Source organism: Chaetodon auriga, chromosome 5 (assembly GCF_051107435.1).
Source record: "Chaetodon auriga isolate fChaAug3 chromosome 5, fChaAug3.hap1, whole genome shotgun sequence".
NCBI lineage: Eukaryota > Metazoa > Chordata > Actinopteri > Chaetodontiformes > Chaetodontidae > Chaetodon > Chaetodon auriga.
Window position 1 is genome coordinate 210885 of NC_135078.1, and position 17845 is coordinate 228729.

The 17845-nt window shown below is 40.6% G+C and overlaps 1 protein-coding gene across 2 annotated transcripts; it reads left to right on the plus strand.

Moving 5' to 3' along the window:
- Positions 1 to 3661: 3661 nt before the first annotated feature.
- Positions 3662 to 12398, plus strand: LOC143321144 (uncharacterized). 2 transcript variants are annotated; one of them, XM_076731296.1, is made up of 13 exons: positions 3662 to 3793; positions 4131 to 4190; positions 4404 to 4475; positions 6086 to 6145; positions 6360 to 6431; positions 6902 to 7004; positions 7126 to 7178; positions 7311 to 9264; positions 9933 to 10142; positions 10472 to 10516; positions 10659 to 10709; positions 11073 to 11120; positions 11948 to 12398. In XM_076731296.1, the coding sequence occupies exons 1-13, from the start codon at positions 3686 to 3688 to the stop codon at positions 12160 to 12162; spliced, it is 3051 nt and encodes a 1016-aa protein (XP_076587411.1). In that variant the 5' UTR covers positions 3662 to 3685; the 3' UTR covers positions 12163 to 12398. The 2 variants fall into 2 exon arrangements, with proteins under 2 accessions (XP_076587411.1, XP_076587412.1); XM_076731297.1 differs by having other exon boundaries at positions 7126 to 7163.
- Positions 12399 to 17845: the final 5447 nt, after the last annotated feature.

Here is a 17845-nt window from a genome sequence, read left to right on the forward strand (position 1 = left end):
GGACACCAGCGGATTATCAGGACACCTCCAGTGTCCCCATAAGTCGAGCAACGTAGAAGCATTCAGGAGGCTGCCATTAAGCTCCTCTCTCTTTTTCTCGACATGTCCCGACAAGTTCGGAAATACGACTTTTTTGTGTCTCACACACAAAGTCATACACACGGAAAAATTTTCGCGCCACTGGACATTCATACACAAACCGCGAAATTCACACACAAAATGAGCACAGCTCGTTGGCTGAGGGCTTCACTGACGTTTTGCTCAGTGATTGGCTGCCGTCGAAGTCAATCTGGAAGGTTCTGCTCAGTGATTTGCTGCACCCGGAAACGCCAGTTCTGCATCGGAGAACAGAGACGGAGATGGGATTTTAACAGGTAAGGAACAATGTTTGACCATTAGTTTCCTTTGTTGAGTTTACTTATTGTAAATTTGCTGCTTTGTTGTTGTTATAGTCGTTTGTTCTCCTCATTCAGTCTCTTTTACCGAGCTGACAATTGTATTTACGTCGCTAACTCTTCGCTCCAGACACGTGTAAAGACCAAATTAAAGTGCACAACTTAAGCTTTAATAAGTTGCCCGAGTGTGAAAAGCAGCCTTGAAATCGCGTCTGTAAGACAGCAAACACACTAGAGTTTTGAATAAAGCAGAAGTATTTCTCTAATTTGGTGTATTTGTGTTGTTTCCTCTGACCGAATGAAGTAGCCTATCTCAATCTGCAGCCAGTTTCTTCGTCCTAATTCGTGAACTATTCATCCCAGCGACATGTGGAGGCCATGGTTAAGGTGTAAATAAGTTAAGCTTTTCGGATGTAAACGTTGTTTGTTTGTGAGGCAAAGCGTCCTGTCTTTAAAGAGACGTTTGGTTTGCTTCACATCATTCTGGAGGTGGAGGTAAAATATCATGTTATTGTCTGATAATCAAACACTCAACATATGACTGATGTGGAAATAGACTTTGTGTTAATGAGGGAACACTTTTAGCTTGTGGAACATGTGTGTGTGTGTGGGTCTATTTAATTTGCAGTAAATGCGACTCAATCTTATGCAAATTAGCCATGTGCTTATGTCGTCAGAAAGAGAAACAGGCTGAAGTAAATAAGTATTATTTTTTGTAATGGGAACAGGAAGCTGATTTTGATGTAACTAACCTGTGTTACAGGTTAGTTACATCAGTGTTACCTGTGTTAAATATAGATGCATTGTTTGTTTGAGGCAAAGCTTCGCGGAGAAACACATCTTTAAAGTGACATTGGGTCTGCTGAAGTTCACATCAGATCAGTCTGCTGAGAGAAGGGAGGGGGGTGAGCATAAGTGGAAGTGAATGAAGAAACCTTTTATATTCTGATTATCAAACACTGAGCGAATAACTGATGTGGAAATAGACGTTGTGTTAATGAGGGAAGATTGATTCTGCTTATTTTAGTTTAGTCTTTTGTTTGCCTTTAAGTGTTATTAGCACCAAATAATATACCAACTTGGTTGGGGAGAGAGGTTTTTCTAAGTTTAGGCCTGTGCATATTTCTCTGTGCTGCATAGTGTTGCTTGAAAAAAAAAAGTTAAAATCAGATAGAGTGCTGTTTTTCCTGGGATGGAAAATGTCTGGCTGGCCTAGTGTATTTAATCCTATGACAATGCAATTGTAGAGCACTGCCAGCCCTCCTGGTTGTTTTAGACTGATCTAACTTTGCTTCAATAATATTCTGTAGCTTTTATGAGTAGTGGACGTTACATTCAATATGGTACTCGTGTCTTCTTTAAACATATCTTTGTATGTTTTCTTTTTCATGGCATTTATTAAAGTTTGTTTGAAATTTATTGTTGTTTGGGCATTATTACAGCAAAGATGACTGAGAAGAGGAGCAGAAGGAGAAAGACTCCTGAACAAGATGCACTGGAGCACATTATTCGGGGAGAGGATAAAGCCTTCCTCGAGGGCAAGTTTATTAACGATTATAAAGGCAAGTTTTTCAACCAGTGTATTAAGGTTTGTTTCTCCTAGTGTAGTAGCCTTACAGTTGTAGCCCAGTGTAAAAGTGAGGAATTAATTAATTAATTACAAACATTTTCTAGAGTGTCACAGAAAAAATGTTTGCAACAGCAGAGATCTATGAAGTAAAACAGTCCCTAAAAACCTTAAAGGGGCTCTAAACAGCTTGTGTAATTTTATCTAAGTCTCCTGAAGCCAACAGATGCAGCTGACTTGAAAAAATGTCACTTACACCATGTTTGTAGTCTAAATCCTCACTGTTTCAAGAAGAGCTAAAGCCTAGCAATCATCAAAGTTAACCCTAACCCTTAAAAGCACGATGTATGTGAAGAACTGCATGTGGTGGCTTCAGGAGACTTGGTTGAAGTTACCCAAGCAGTTTAGAGCCATTTTTAAGGGCTGTTTTACTTCTTTTTACAACTGGTTGCGATAGACCTCTGCTGTTTGGAAAAATGCTGCAAACCTTTTCCTGTGACACTCCAGAAAGTGTTTGGTGGATTAAAAATCAGCACAAGGGGAAGTAGATAATGATCAAACTTTCATTTAAACTATACCTTTAATATCTCTTTGAAAAGACAGCCACAAATGAGGATGGTTACCTAACAAGTAGTTGAGCCCATGTTAATGTTTTCTTTCTTTTCTTCAGGGAGAGGTGTGTTTGCAAGAGAGTACATCGAACCAAAAAGTTTTGTGGTGGAGTACCGTGGAGTTTTGTCTCTGAGTAAAGGTGCAGATGACAAAAACAACAAATATCTATTTGATTTCATGTGGAATGGGAAGCAGCATTGGTAAGTATCCTGCTTGGTCATTTACCAAAATGACCAAAAAAAGTGTTACTTGTCTAACGAGAAGTTGTCATTTTTTTTAATTTATGAGTTGTCATGTGGTTGCATATTTGAATTTGTGAAAGCGTGGACTGGATTAATTAATCTTGTGTTTTACTAATCTAACCCCGACATGGGCAAGTCATTCCACAAGGGGCCATGTGGCTGCAGGTTTTTCTTCCAGCCAATCTGCAGCACACCTGGCTTGACTCATTTCATCAACTGATCTCAGACTTCAGACAGTTGATTGGTCAAACTGTGTGCTCTTGATGGGTTGGAATAAAAATCTGCAGCCACACGGCCCTTTGTGGAATGAGTTGCCAATGTCTGATCTAACCTGTTACTTACTGTCTTCATTGGTGGTTCAAAGTTACACCCCTGGTTGAATTAAACATGCAGGGGTAGGAAATTATAGCCAAGTGAACTTAATGATATACTTTAGTCAAAAACTTCATGCACTACAAATTGTTTACAACACAATGTTAGCTGTTTCTATATAATTTGAAGGCTATTAGAGCACACAGAATGTGCAACTTCTGCAGTCATCCCTCTCTGCTCTCTGTTTACAAATAATGCATCTGACTAATACCACCAGGTATTAGGGCTTTTGTTGAACAATATGCTAGTGAGAAAGGTGTAATGGAACATGTATTGAAAAAAGAGAGAGTTTGTGTTTTACACGACACCAAAGGTTGGACTGAAGTTCCTTTTCCTGTTTTCTATCAAAACACTTTAAAGAACATAACCACAAGCCAAGTTTGAAGATTTTTGTGGTCTATTTATCTCACAGTATAGATGGTTCAAAAGAAGACGAAACACTGGGACGACTAGTGAATGATGATCATGTTCATCCTAACTGCAAAGTCAAAAGGATAATGGTCAGAGGGAGACCACACTTGTGCCTATTTGCCATCAAAGAAATCTTTCCAGGAGAGGAGATAACATATGACTATGGTGATTCCTCTTGGCCGTCTCGCTCAATGGTGAGTTAAGATTCCCATGTTCTCTTAACTTTTTAATTTTGGGCTCTGCAGCCTCATGTCTACAACCATAGCACAGCAGTACTGATGTGCAAGATGACAGCATGACCTTGAGCGTGATATTTAATCAGTAAATATTTGAACAGCACTAGGTGTAGTAGATGGTCAACTGCGTCATTGTAGACATGTATCTGCACAACTGAAAACTTTGAGATGTGTAGAAATTCTTTGTCGGCCTCCAAATTATATGCTACATGACTCATTCCTCCTGTCTTCTTCTTAATGATTATTAAGTGATGGCATGATGAGACAACACTACATTTCCTCTTTACAATTTCAGGCACTCCGGGAAGAACTTTGTGACCCGAAGGTCAACGGAAGTGAGCCAGTACCAGAAAGGGCAAGTAGTGCTTTGTACCGTCACAATGACTTGGCTCAGTATATTAAAAATGCTATTGGTCCTTCATGTCTTCCTTCTTCCCTGCTGAACTATTGACTGACATTTCTGCACTAAACATGGCCAGTGTCATAACATACTGTTTGTGGAATGAAAAAGATTTTTTTTCTGCTTCAAGTAATCTGAAATTTGGTCCTGTCATTGACTCATACACAGGAAACCTTGGGTGGAACTGATGATGAGATGACAGGGGTCAGTCCCAGTCCTGGAACGTCAAAGGACGACACTGTAAGTTGACTGTATTTTTGTGATGTCATGCTTTTACATCCAATCATATTCTGTTCTGTTTGATCATATGACAGTGCTCAGGAGTCCACACACTGTTGAATGTTGTTAACTACCTGATACAGCACAGGACTGTCAGGATGCAGTGTCCTTTTGAGGACAGGAGCTAACTTGTTGATCAGGCAGGAAACTGAATTGTGTGTGTCAGGTGAACACCTGACACACCTGAATTATGAGGACACCTCTTCTCAAGAGTCCCCTCCCCCACCTACATTTCTTCACATAGTGAGCTTCATGTTGATCAGGCTGTAAGCTGAGTTGTGTGTGTCAGGTGTTCACCTGACACACCTGAATTATGAGGACACCCTTTGTGGCAAAGCCTCTAAGATGTTTCTTCACATATTAGGTTGCAGAAGTTGGTTATGTGTTATATTGAAGTTTATGTTAAATGTTCCCACGTTCCTAGTAAGTCTGCAAATGTCATGGAGTATCAAATACTTTTCTAAGCCTTGGAAGTCATAAATTTAATGAAATCTTCTGTAAAGTTATGTAATTTTGTTGTGTGTAACAACATCGTTACAGTAATCTTTCACCTTTGATCAGCTCCTGGTTTCCTTCTTAATTACCACTAATGCCATGTTTCCACTGTGTGGTACCAGCTCCGTTCAACTCTACTTGGCTTTTGTGCATTTCCATTAGGTACCTAGTACCTGGAATCTGGTACCCTGTACTATTTTCTTAGTACCTGCTCGGCTGAGGTTCCAAAACGGGTGAATAGGTACTAAAAGGTGACGTGTAAACACTGCAGACCAGCGATTAGTTGTTATACATCATAGCATCATTGCATCTTCGATGAGCGGCATGCACGAATATCACACACGGCCAAAAGCTGTTTTAATTCCTCCTGTAGCACTGTTAATGTCACTTTATGAAGTTTAAATGCTTTTTCATGTGAGAAAGTGACCGTTTACATCCCCAATTTGAGGTCAGTTTATCCAAATAATGCCTGTTTGGACTTTTGCTCCGATGTTTCGGCGATGTGAAGAGCCGCCTATATGGGGCCAGCCGTCCGAGAGCAGCGGGCCATCACTGAGACAGCAGCCGGTCTCCTGAGATGATCCGCTGATTTAAACTTTGCCGTCATCTTGGGGAGAAAGTGATCAGATTATTTTACAGCTGCTCTTCAGCAGTAGATTTAGCGTTGTCTGATATACTTCCTTTTGGAGATATATGTTGATCTCCCAGGTGAAATCTAACAATTGTTGCAGCCACAATAGTTAGTCTGAATGTAAAGTGAAGCTTCATGTTTGTGGTGGACAAAAGAGCAGTGCTGCCTCGGGGCTCTGAATGTACAGATATCACCACGTATCAATAAATAAAATGAACAGGTCAGTCTGAAATTTTGTTTTATTAAGTGGTCACCATCGCTATGACAACCTGCTGTTCTAAAGGTTGTACTATCCTGTAATGGACACGGCCTCCAGAATAGCACCTGGTACCTGTGGCGAGTAGAGTTAAGTTGAGATAGCACTACGTAGTGGAAACATGCTGTAAGTGATTGCGCTGTCAGCCAAGTAACGAGACAACACTACATTTCCTCTTTACAATTTCAGGCACTCCGGGAAGAACTTTGTGACCCGAAGGTCAACGGAAGTGAGCCAGTACCAGAAAGGGCAAGTAGTGCTTTGTACCGTCACAATGACTTGGCTCAGTATATTAAAAATGCTATTGGTCCTTCATGTCTTCCTTCTTCCCTGCTGAACTATTGACTGACATTTCTGCACTAAACATGGCCAGTGTCATAACATACTGTTTGTGGAATGAAAAGGATTTTTTTTTCTGCTTCAAGTAATCTGAAATTTGGTCCTGTCATTGACTCATACACAGGAAACCTTGGGTGGAACTGATGATGAGATGACAGGGGTCAGTCCCAGTCCTGGAACGTCAAAGGACGACACTGTAAGTTGACTGTATTTTTGTGATGTCATGCTTTTACATCCAATCATATTCTGTTCTGTTTGATCATATGACAGTGCTCAGGAGTCCACACACTGTTGAATGTTGTTAACTACCTGATACAGCACAGGACTGTCAGGATGCAGTGTCCTTTTGAGGACAGGAGCTAACTTGTTGATCAGGCAGGAAACTGAATTGTGTGTGTCAGGTGAACACCTGACACACCTGAATTATGAGGACACCTCTTCTCAAGAGTCCCCTCCCCCACCTACATTTCTTCACATAGTGAGCTTCATGTTGATCAGGCTGTAAGCTGAGTTGTGTGTGTCAGGTGTTCACCTGACACACCTGAATTATGAGGACACTCTTTCTCACGAGTCTATGGCTAAATGTTTATATTCTATATTTATAGTTTTCTTTAAATTTTGTATCGTTTTTTTTTTTTTAACTGCCATACATCATTGGTTTTTCAGTGCCACCATAGAATTGCTAGTGCAGTTCTCAACGCTTTGGACAATTGTGACAACTGCAGTGGACCTGTCTCCGGTTTCAAATGGCTTGGTTTCACGTGCAAATGTTTGTATTTACATCACTCAAACACAGTTTTTGTTGCCAATGTTTAGTGTAGTTATTTATGTCAAACTAAAATGAAATCATTTGCACAACTTGCTAACTTCCCATTTCAATGTGCTTTTAGTGTGTTCACGATCATGGCACAAATCCTGCTTTGTAAAGGTCAGTTCATCACTGGTATGTTCATTGTCTTCTTTACCATTTTAAATTTGGCTTGAAAATGTTTCAGTGTTAGATTATGACATGTACAGCAATAGATTCTTTTGAATTTATATCAACAAAGCTCTGTTTTTTTTTTTTGCTGCATAGGATGTTGCACCTTCTGAGCATGTTTCGGACTCTGAAAGTAGTGATTGCCCTTCTGATGATGGCTACCTACCTTCACCGAGTTGTCATGGATCCAGCTCTGATGAAGATTTTGTTCCTGACAGTGAACTAAATAGTGTTAGTGCGGATCCACAGTCTCCATCACCAGTTAAATCACTTTCTTCTCAAAAAACAAAGAGAGTCCTGCAAAGTATATCCTGCATGGAGCAGGATGCTTCCAACTCTACAGCAGAGTCTTCTACTACCTCAGCAGCCCCAGGAGGTTCTTCTTGCACTTCGAAAAATTACTGCTACATTTGCAAAACTCCTCAATCCAAAATATCTCGTCACTTTAAAAAGCATGAGAAAGAAGACCATGATGTTGCTGAAGCATTTTCGTTCCCGAAGAACTCAAAAGAGAGAAAACGGTTACTCGAGAAGTTGCGAAACAGAGGTAATTATGAACATAACCAAGAGGTTATGAGTAATCATGGTGGACCACTGAAAGTCAAAAGAAGAACTGGACGATCAGAAGTCTCCGTGAATGCCAAAATGTATGTGCACTGTACATTTTGCAAAGGCATGTTTGTCCGTAAAGAGCTGTGGCGCCACTCACGAAGGTGCTCATCAAAGACACAAACTGAAGCCAGTGGCAAGAGTAAAGTCTTAGCTTTGGCCGATATGGCAGAGTCAACCTGCTCCCAAGCAATTTCTGCTGGAGTGTGGAAGGTGCTTGGAAACATGAGGAAAGATAACATAGGATCTGTGGTACGGAATGACTTCCTCATCCTGCAACTGGCCCAGTCACTCTACAACAAGCATGGGAGAGATCCTACAAAATTTGAGTACATCAGGACAAAGGTTCGGGAAATGGGCAGACTTTTATTGACCCTCCGAGAGAAGTATTCGATACTCAGCTTTGAGGATGCTGTCAAGCCAAGCAATTTTTACAAAATCGTTGGTGCCGTGAAAACAGTTGCTGGATATAACGAAGAGAGGCACTCATATTGTACACCAAGTCTTGCCCTGAAATTAGGACACTCACTTAAGAAGGTTGGTGACATCATTCTCTGCAGGGCCATTGCAGCAGAGGATGAAAATTTGATCAAAGCAGCGGATCGATTCACAAAACTCTGCACGAAAGAATGGGCGGGACAGATCTCACACACTGCACTGGCAACTTTGAGCAAGTCGAAGTTCAACAAAGCGTGCACCATACCATTCACGGAGGATGTGCAACTTTTACACAAGTACTTGGACGAGAAATCAGCTCGTGCCATGGACAATCTAAAAGAGCATGAGTCTCCTCAGGCATATGCAGAACTTACAAGGGTGACACTTACACAAATCATACTCTTTAATAGACGTCGTGCAGGCGAAGTATCCAAAATGACTCTTGAATCGTTCCAGAAAAGAGACCAGACTGAGCTTCACAGTGATGTAGCTGCCAGCCTGTCAGCTTTTGAACAGAAGCTAGCAAGGCACTTTAGCAGGGTTGAAATTATGGGAAAAAGAGGCAGGAAAGTGGCAGTGTTATTCAACCCTGAGGTTGTTTGTGCAACAACGCTTCTTGTGGAGAAAAGAGAAACATGCAATGTGCATAAGGACAACCCTTTCCTATTTGGACGGCCAGATTGCCCCCCCACAAGTCACTACAGAGGACAGGATTGCGTAAGAACTTTTGCACGCTTGTGTGGTGCGAAGAATCCTCAAAATCTGAAGTCTACACAACTTCGCAAGCATGTCGCAACCCAGTCCCAAATCCTGAACCTGAAGAACAACGAGCTGGACCAACTAGCCAACTTTTTGGGCCATGACATCAGGGTCCACAGAGACTTCTACCGTCTGCCAGAGGCCACTATTGAAGTGGCAAAAATCACGAAGATTCTGCTCGCAATGGAGAGAGGAAATCTGGCAGAGTTCCAGGGCAAGTCTCTTGACGAAATTGAGATTGAAGGTATGTGGTGGTAACAACGTTTTTAATGACTCATCTCAAAAGAATTACAATTTTTTTACAGGAACAGGAAAAATTCAATGATGTAGTGAGACAGAAGAAATAACACAACAGTTGAATGCAGTATTTTGGTCATTCTCTAAACTGGGAAGATGTAAATATAGACTTAGAATGTAAAAAGTAAATATGTTTGTAAATTATACAAAAAATATGTCAGGTGCAACATTCATTCAACAACAACATTCATTCATTCATTCATCTTCTTTACCCGCGTATCCCTTTCGGGGTTGCAGGGGGCTGGAGCCTATCCCAGCTAGCAATGGGCGAGAGGCGGGGTACACCCTGAACCGGTCGCCAGCCGATCGCAGGGCAACATAGACAGACATACAACCATTCACACTCACACTCACACCTAAGGACAATTTAGAGTCACCAATTAACCTAATGAGCATGCTTTTGGTCTGTGGGAGGAAGCCCGAGTGCCCAGAGAGAACCCAAGCATTCACGGGAAGAACATGCAAACTTCACACAGAAAGGCCCTGCCCGACCCGCGGATCGAACCAGCGACCTCCTTGCTGTGAGGCACGCGCACTACTTGCTGTGCCACTGTACTGCCTTGTACAACAACAACAATGATATTTATCTTTTGCATTTATCATACTTTTCTTTAGATGAATTGGATCCAGAAATGGATGAAAGTGAGCAGGATGATGAAGATGACAAAGGCGATGAAGACAGTGAAGACAATGGAGATGACGAAAACGTCAGGGACAATGAAGGCGGTGGTAGAGACAACGACGGGGATGGAGACAATGAAGAAAGTGGTGGAGACGATCAAGATGGTGGCAATGAGGACTCAGGTTGTGCCCTTGGACTAAGGGGTATGTATTAAATATCTTCTGGTATGCATTCATGGTATATTGTGGATTAAGGACCATATTTTCTTATATTAGTTACGTGGCATTGTTTTAATATTACCACAAAGCCACCAAGGTGTCACCACGATAAATAGACCTAACAATGAGTTAAATGTTGCCATCAGGGTAAAGTCCATGGTGTGGTTCTACAGTTACGGGTAGTTGTGTGGTATATCTACAGTATATACATAGAAAAAAAAAACACCTTATCATGGTAACTACCAAAGTAGTGCACTGATCACTTATCTTCAAGCTGAAGATGCTGATAAGCTTTTTTGTATTCTTTTCACCAGGAAATCAAGAAATGAAGATGGCTGAAGAGCCCACCAGTTCCTCTGGTAATGTGTGAGAAAGCACCTCCTTTGCATCATGTCAACTAACTCTCTTGCTTTTCCTGTCATAGATATGTTGCTAGTAATTAATTAATTTTCATAATTGTTAAAAAGACATTTTGGATTTTTATTTGTTTGTTTGTTGTAGGGAAAAGAAAAAGAATGGTATCGACCCAGAACGAGGCTAAGAGTTCCAAAGGTATGTTTTTTTGATAATTTGTTTAGAATTGTAGTAATGGTTCAGAAGGGTATTCCAGAAATCGGGTTGAGTGAACACTGAGTTTGTTAACCTTGTGATGAGGTAAAGGTATTGATGGTCCTACTCCTTCAGTCCAAATGACATCGAGTGTGTCTGTGTGTGTGTAAAGTAATTTGTAATTTCATCTAGTCTTCCCAAATGTCGAGATGTGTCTCTTCACAGCTACACATAATTTCAGGATCAAGTTCAAGTTACAGCTCAATTTCAGTAAATAGTATTGTTTTGTGTATAAAGTAAACTTCTCCATAAATGGTTTGGAGTTTGTACTGGCTATTCTAACAGAAGAATTTCTTGCTTCTCCAGAACAAAAAACAAAGTGTGCAACCAAGACTGTTGTTACCAGCTCCAAAGGTAGGACTTCATCCATTCATTCCTTTTATTTCTTAGATGATTAACCTTGAGTTAATTAGCACAATTTAATAAGAAAACATTTACAGAATACTACAGGTATAGTGCCTCAGTGCCTTGTTAACAGTCCATGGCAGCCAAGCAAATGTGACATTTGTTGTTTTCCCAGAATTTTCAAGAAACAAAAGACTGAAAGAAAAACAAAAGTCTTTCAGTTAGATAGGCAGGAAACTTTCATTATGCATATGAAGGAAAGAAATGAGCTGATGCAGTCATGTGGGACATGACATGACTTAAAAGGGGCTATCAAGGCCAGAAATGGGCAACCGTTATGGTGTTGATGGTCCCAGCGTCATGGCACGGTGGCACAGTGGCAACACTGTCGCCTGTTGCCTTCACAGCAAGAAGGTCCCGGGTCGCTGTGGGCACCGGGGGTGTGTCCTCCACCATGCCTTCGGTGCCTGCTGCGTGTGGAGTTTGCATGTTCTCCCCGTGTTCACCTGGGGTATCCTCCATAAAAATATACCCCCACTAAAAACATGCAAGAAGATCACCACCTGACCAATGGTGATGGACGCAGCGAGAATCGAACCCGGGACGTTCTTGCATGTGTGTAACAAATAAAGGGGAATGTCTCCCCCCGATTCTTCTACTTCATCATAATAATCTGATATCATACTGATTTTAATTTAACAATCACTATGTGTCACTTTTGCATATAACATAATTAACCTACATTTCAGTAGCTCAAAAGTTATTTCAAGAAAATTTACACTAAACAGCTATTATCTTCACTATCTTAACATATGAAATATTCTTTTGGTTGACAGAGATAAAATCCAGAAAATGTGTGAAAAGGCCATGGAGCAAGACCGAAATCAGTGCTGTGATGAAACACTTCAAAATACATATTGACAAAGGAAACCTAGCAAGTAAGATGGAGTGTCAACAGTGTAAGCTTGCTGAGCACCCGGTTTTGAAGGAAAGAAGTCTTCAAAATATTCGGGATTTTGTCAGAAACAGGGGCCTTAGGTTAAGAAAATAGGGTCTGATATGTTGTGTTATGACTTGGCACTATCAGAATCCGAATTATTTCATTTATTATTTTATCTTTAAGGGTTAGTCCAGATTCTTTTATGAGGTTGTACCTGACTCACTCAAGAAATGCTGCAAGCCAGCTGCAGCATTATATTATTTTTGTTTTGCACATTGTTCTTACTAGTTTTGAAAGATGGAAGTCTTCAAAATATTTAGGATCTTCTCAGGAACAGGGGCCTTAGGTTAAGAAAATAGGGCCTGATTAAGTTTGTGTATTTGTTTTAACAGTTTTTTTTGTTTCAACAGTTTTACACTTTATGCCATGTTATGGCTTGGCACTTAGCACTTTTTGTTATGAGGTTGTACTTTGTACTGTGCTTGGTGCAATGTTCTTGCTGTGGATGTTCCATACGGGTTTAAAAAGTCTGTGTGAATTATACTCATTAAAACCAGTGTTTCTCATATCTCATTCAATGTGTATTTATTGTAATTCCAGGATGCGAGGATAAAAAAAGGAATGGAACTTAGTACTCAAGGTCAAATAAAAGCAGCAGACAATATAATAGCAAAATAAAAATTATATATAAACGTTAAAAACAGCATTTTGCATAAAAATACAATATACAAAATAAATATTAATTGTTTGTTGGACATTAGTCTGTAATGTTTTTCAGAGTTTAGCAGTCTGACAACCTCTGGTAAGTAGCTGTTGAAGTCTGGCTGTTTTGGCCCTGATGCTGCGCAGCCTTCTTCCTGAGGGGAGGTCGGTGAACAGTCCATGGGCAAGGTGAGAGGGGTTCTTCAGAATGCTGGCAGCTCTATTCCTATATCTGCTGATGTAAATGTTTGTGGCTGATGGGAGGCAGCTAATGGTGATCCTGTGCTGATTTCACTACCTGCTGGAGAGCCTTTCTTTCTGCACCAGAGCAGTTTCTATACCATGCAGTGATGCAGGATGATATGATGCTGTCCACTGCGTGTTTGTAGAAACCGTACCCAGGCCAGCCTGCATTCTCCTTGTACCCAAGTTGATCAGTCAGTCAGGAATGTTATTAATATCTGCAGTATCGCTCATACCACTGGCCTAACATTATTGCCAGCATTGTGTTTAATAGAGACAGATTCCATCATCCAGATAAAAATACTCAGTTGATTTTACCATTGAAAATGCTGGTAATTTTGATTGCTGGTTATTTATTTATTTAATTAATTCTCAAAACTCTTGTAGTGAGATACTTTTGTCAGTAGTGGATCTGCCATATGAGACTAGTGTATGAAGTAATGTACAGTTAGACCAGTGTGATCCTCATAACCAAGGGGTTTTACCCTAATTGTGTGTGCGCATGGTTAATGCCCTGTTAAACCAGTGTGGTCCTCACAAACAAGGGTTTTGTCCTGATTGTGTGTGTGCGTGTGTATATGTGCGTGTATGGGTAATGTCCAGTTAAACCAGTGTGGTCCTCACAAACAAGGGTTTTGTCCTGATTGTGTGTGTGTATATGTGAGTGTATGGTTAATGCCCTGTTAAACCAGTGTGGTCCTCACAAACAAGGGTTTTGTCCTGATTGTGTGTGTGCGTGTGTATATGTGCGTGTATGGGTAATGTCCAGTTAAACCAGTGTGGTCCTCACAAACAAGGGTTTTGTCCTGATTGTGTGTGTGTATATGTGAGTGTATGGTTAATGCCCTGTTAAACCAGTGTGGTCCTCACAAACAAGGGTTTTGTCCTGATTGTGTGTGTGTATATGTGAGTGTATGGTTAATGCCCTGTTAAACCAGTGTGGTCCTCACAAACAAGGGTTTTGTCCTGATTGTGTGTGTGTATATGTGAGTGTATGGTTAATGCCCTGTTAAACCAGTGTGGTCCTCACAAACAAGGGTTTTGTCCTGATTGTGTGTGTGTATATGTGAGTGTATGGTTAATGCCCTGTTAAACCAGTGTGGTCCTCACAAACAAGGGTTTTGTCCTGATTGTGTGTGTGTATATGGGTTATGTCCCAGTAAACAAGGGGGGTCCACATAAGTCACCATTGTGCTCGGAAACGCCTCCTCCCGCCCCGTCCTCATATTCCTGTCAAATATCAGATGTTCATATCTTCAGATTCTTTGACAATATTTAAATGCTAAGTAGACAGGATTTTTTCTAATTTTTTTTGGACTAGTTTTATCTTTGTTGCACCTCTCTAGGGCAAAGGGAAAGGTAGGTCCCCATAAATCACCACTGGGCATGGTATGGGAAAAGTGTCCTTATAGACCATCCATACCTGTGTGTGTGTGTGTGTGCAGGTGTCTCCGCCGTGCGCGATACAGAACAGAGGAGAATTGTAAATTCGTGATCATGTAGAGACAGAAATGACATGCCGTTGTGTAAATAAGATAAATAACTAAAATTTAGTTTAATAAAGGACACGGTATCGACCTATTCTATAGGAAAGGTATTCTCAAATGACTTATGTTGTGATCTGGCGCTATATAGAAAATTAAATAAAAATAACAACACCTTCAAGGGAGGGCGGGGGGTGCCATTGGAGGGCCGGGGCGGCACCCCGAATATAATGGTAGGGGAAAGACTGCTGTATGTATGACCACATGTACTCAGTGAAAAAGCGCTCTCTGCCCGCTGGTGGGAGTGTGTACACACGTGTGTGGGGGGGACTCCACCGTGTGCGATACATAGAGCAGAGGAGAACTGTAAACGCGCAACCATGTAGAGACAGAAATGACATACCCTCCCGTAAATGACATGCCGTCGTGTGAATAAGATAAATAACATAAGGCTATTGAATTTGTTTTTGAAAGGTATTCTCAAATGGCTCAGGATCCGATTCAGGTTCAAACATGTACAGTTGAACTACTGAAGAACTCAGTCAGTTCATTGCCGCCATGTCCACTACTTTCACACGGTAGTGCTATGTGAGTCTGAGCTCTCCCCATTACCATGGTAACATGGGTGGGGCAGCAGCAGCTGATTTGCATTTAAAGCTGGACACCAGAAACAGCACATTCTGAAAGGGGCTGAAACAGAGGGGGACCTTTTAAACAGTCTGACAGCTGTTGGGAAGGACTTGCAGTGGTGTTCCTTCTTATGGACTGGATACAGCAGTCTGTTACTATTATGCACTTGATTTTCTGATGAGAGACTATGGACATATACTGTACAACAGTGATTTTCACATTAAACACACCGATGAGAAACTTGTTTTTCTCTTCTTGGCACTAGATACACTGCAGACACACAGAGGAAATAAATATAGAGAAATATTAGCTTTTGTAGCTGATAATTAGCCTGTTCAGCCACTGTCAGTATTCAATACAAACAAATTATTAGACTGTAAACCATTAATCAAACCAATAACTAAGCTGTCAGACAACTCTGCCATACTTAAGCAGTTACTTTGTGTTTCTGTGGTTGTGACAAAATGTTAAAAATACATATATATACAGTATTTGAACTCCCTGTGGTCTCTGAGGAAAACATTATACCAATCTCCTTTAAGACATATGATGTATTGACTGTAGCGACTACAACATTATTGTTCCTATTTGTGTAGCACTGTGGGTCTTGCTGGGTAGGCTATAGTAGATGCTTGAAATAAGAAATGTCCAGATGAAAGTTGTATTAAAATAAAAAGTATCTCAGTTTATTGTCCACATTCCACAAGATGGTATAAAAAATGAAAATACTATTATCAAAACAATAAAGCAATCTGGTAAGCAAATATGGTAAATAAGCCTCCAGTTGCAAGCAAACAAGCAGCCAAATCAAGGTCTAAAGACTGTTTGCTTCCCAGCAAAAGCCCTACTGGTAGGCCAGGCACTTCCTTTAAGGCCCCCCTTAAAGGGAGCACACTAAAACAGAAATTACCATCACACATATCACACATATCATAGAAAATATGTCAAAAAGAATAACATAAAAATTGGCTCCTACATTAGCAATTCCTTATGTGTCAGGAAAAACACTTTACTCCAGAAGCACAAGATAAAAGGCATTATATGTCAGCAGTCTTCTTGTCAATTTGGCATCAAAACAATCCACAAAGATAAACTGTAGTTCCATACAAACAGATTTTTTTCAACTTGACACCACGGGGCGGACCCAGGACACGCTGGAGGGATTATGTCTCTTGGCTGGCCTGGGAACGCCTTGGGATCCCTCAGCAGGAGCTGGTGGAAGTGGCTGCGGAGAGGGCTGTCTGGGCTTCCTTACTGAGGCTGCTGCTCCCGCAACCCAGACCTCGATAAGCCTAAGACGACGAGACGAGAGATGAGACAATATGAATTTTGTAATCACAGAAATTATACTGGCATTATCAGGAATATATGATATATGATAACATGATATGATACAGTACATCCCTGAGGTGATTTATTAATTTACTTAGGAACATCCCAGTACTGTCCAGTGCTCCCTTATTCTCATTTTAAATCCAATGGTGATTTGAAGTATATCCTGATATACTGTCAATAGTTTCACCTCTTTATTCTTTCTCTTTTATTTTTATCGACTCTGATAAACCGTTTCCATCTCAGACACACTCAAATGTGGGTGTTAATGAAGTATGGCTTGGTTTTGTTTCGCTTCATTTGGAAATGTTTCCTGCACACAGCAAGTGTTCATTTTGTGCCTCTGACACTGAGGTCATGTGATGTTGACACTGAAATCACATGAACATGCCTATTTTGGGTGAAGCTCTCATAAAGTACCATTAGGTCTGAGTGTCAAACTTACAGCTCAGAGACACTCAACTGTGGATATTCTTGAAGGATATCACAGTGTGACCCACATAGAATGACCAGCCAGTAAATTTTAACAAGTGTAGTTACAATATGAGATCACCAGAGAGAGAGCATTAACACCCTCTTTGCCTGTTATTGAAAACACTAAGTATTTTCTAGAAGAACACATTACCTTAGACCGTCGCTAAGAAAAGTCAAAGAGAAACAGCGATCTGGAGAGGTCTTGTAGTGGAGTATATTGTTAAAGGTTTTACCATTTCAGAGAAGAAAGGAGCCAAAGATTGTGAGCATGTCAACTGCCATATATTTGTGTATGTATGTATGTATGTATGTATTGATCTATTCATTTATTTCATTACTTGCACTGTCTTTGAGCACCCTGAAAAGAGCTGTATAAGATCTATCTATAAGATATTATTATGATTATTATTTGTAATAATAATTAAATTATTTATTTCTGTATTGCTTTTTTTATTAGTCTCCTCATATCGTGGAATGACATGGAGCGAAACACAGCGATCCAGGATCTCTTTCATCCAAGGAGCGTGTGATCTACTGCTCAGCTTACTTGGCCACTTACCTGTGGCTGCATCAGATGGAACAGATGAGCTTCATGAGATCTCTACAATATACACATTCTAAAGTGGTAGCACACACACACACAAGTACACAAGCACACATTTTTCATGTCTCAAACTGTCTTAGAATGATAATTCCACTTTAGACACTTTCATTAAGGCCGTGTGGATATGTTGTTCCTAATTTATTAACCCAGTCTCTCTCAGCTCTTCTTCTCTGGGCCATGGACTAGTGTGGATTACACTCTAGGGTGAGGGCATGCACTGCATCACAGTCATGGGAGACAAAATGCTGGAAAACATGCCGGTCAGTATTCTTTTGTTTTACAACATTGTATTTATGACGTGTAAACTGTACATGTATTGTCAGGC

Coding starts and splice junctions, on each gene's coding strand:
- LOC143321144 (XM_076731296.1), top strand. CDS start 3,686: ATGGTCAGAGGGAGACCACACTTGTGCCTATTTGCCATCAAAGAAATC. Junction 7,005..7,125: donor GCTTGGTTTCACGTGCAAAT/GTTTGTATTTAC, acceptor ATGTGCTTTTAG/TGTGTTCACGATCATGGCAC. Junction 10,710..11,072: donor CGAGGCTAAGAGTTCCAAAG/GTATGTTTTTTT, acceptor TTGCTTCTCCAG/AACAAAAAACAAAGTGTGCA.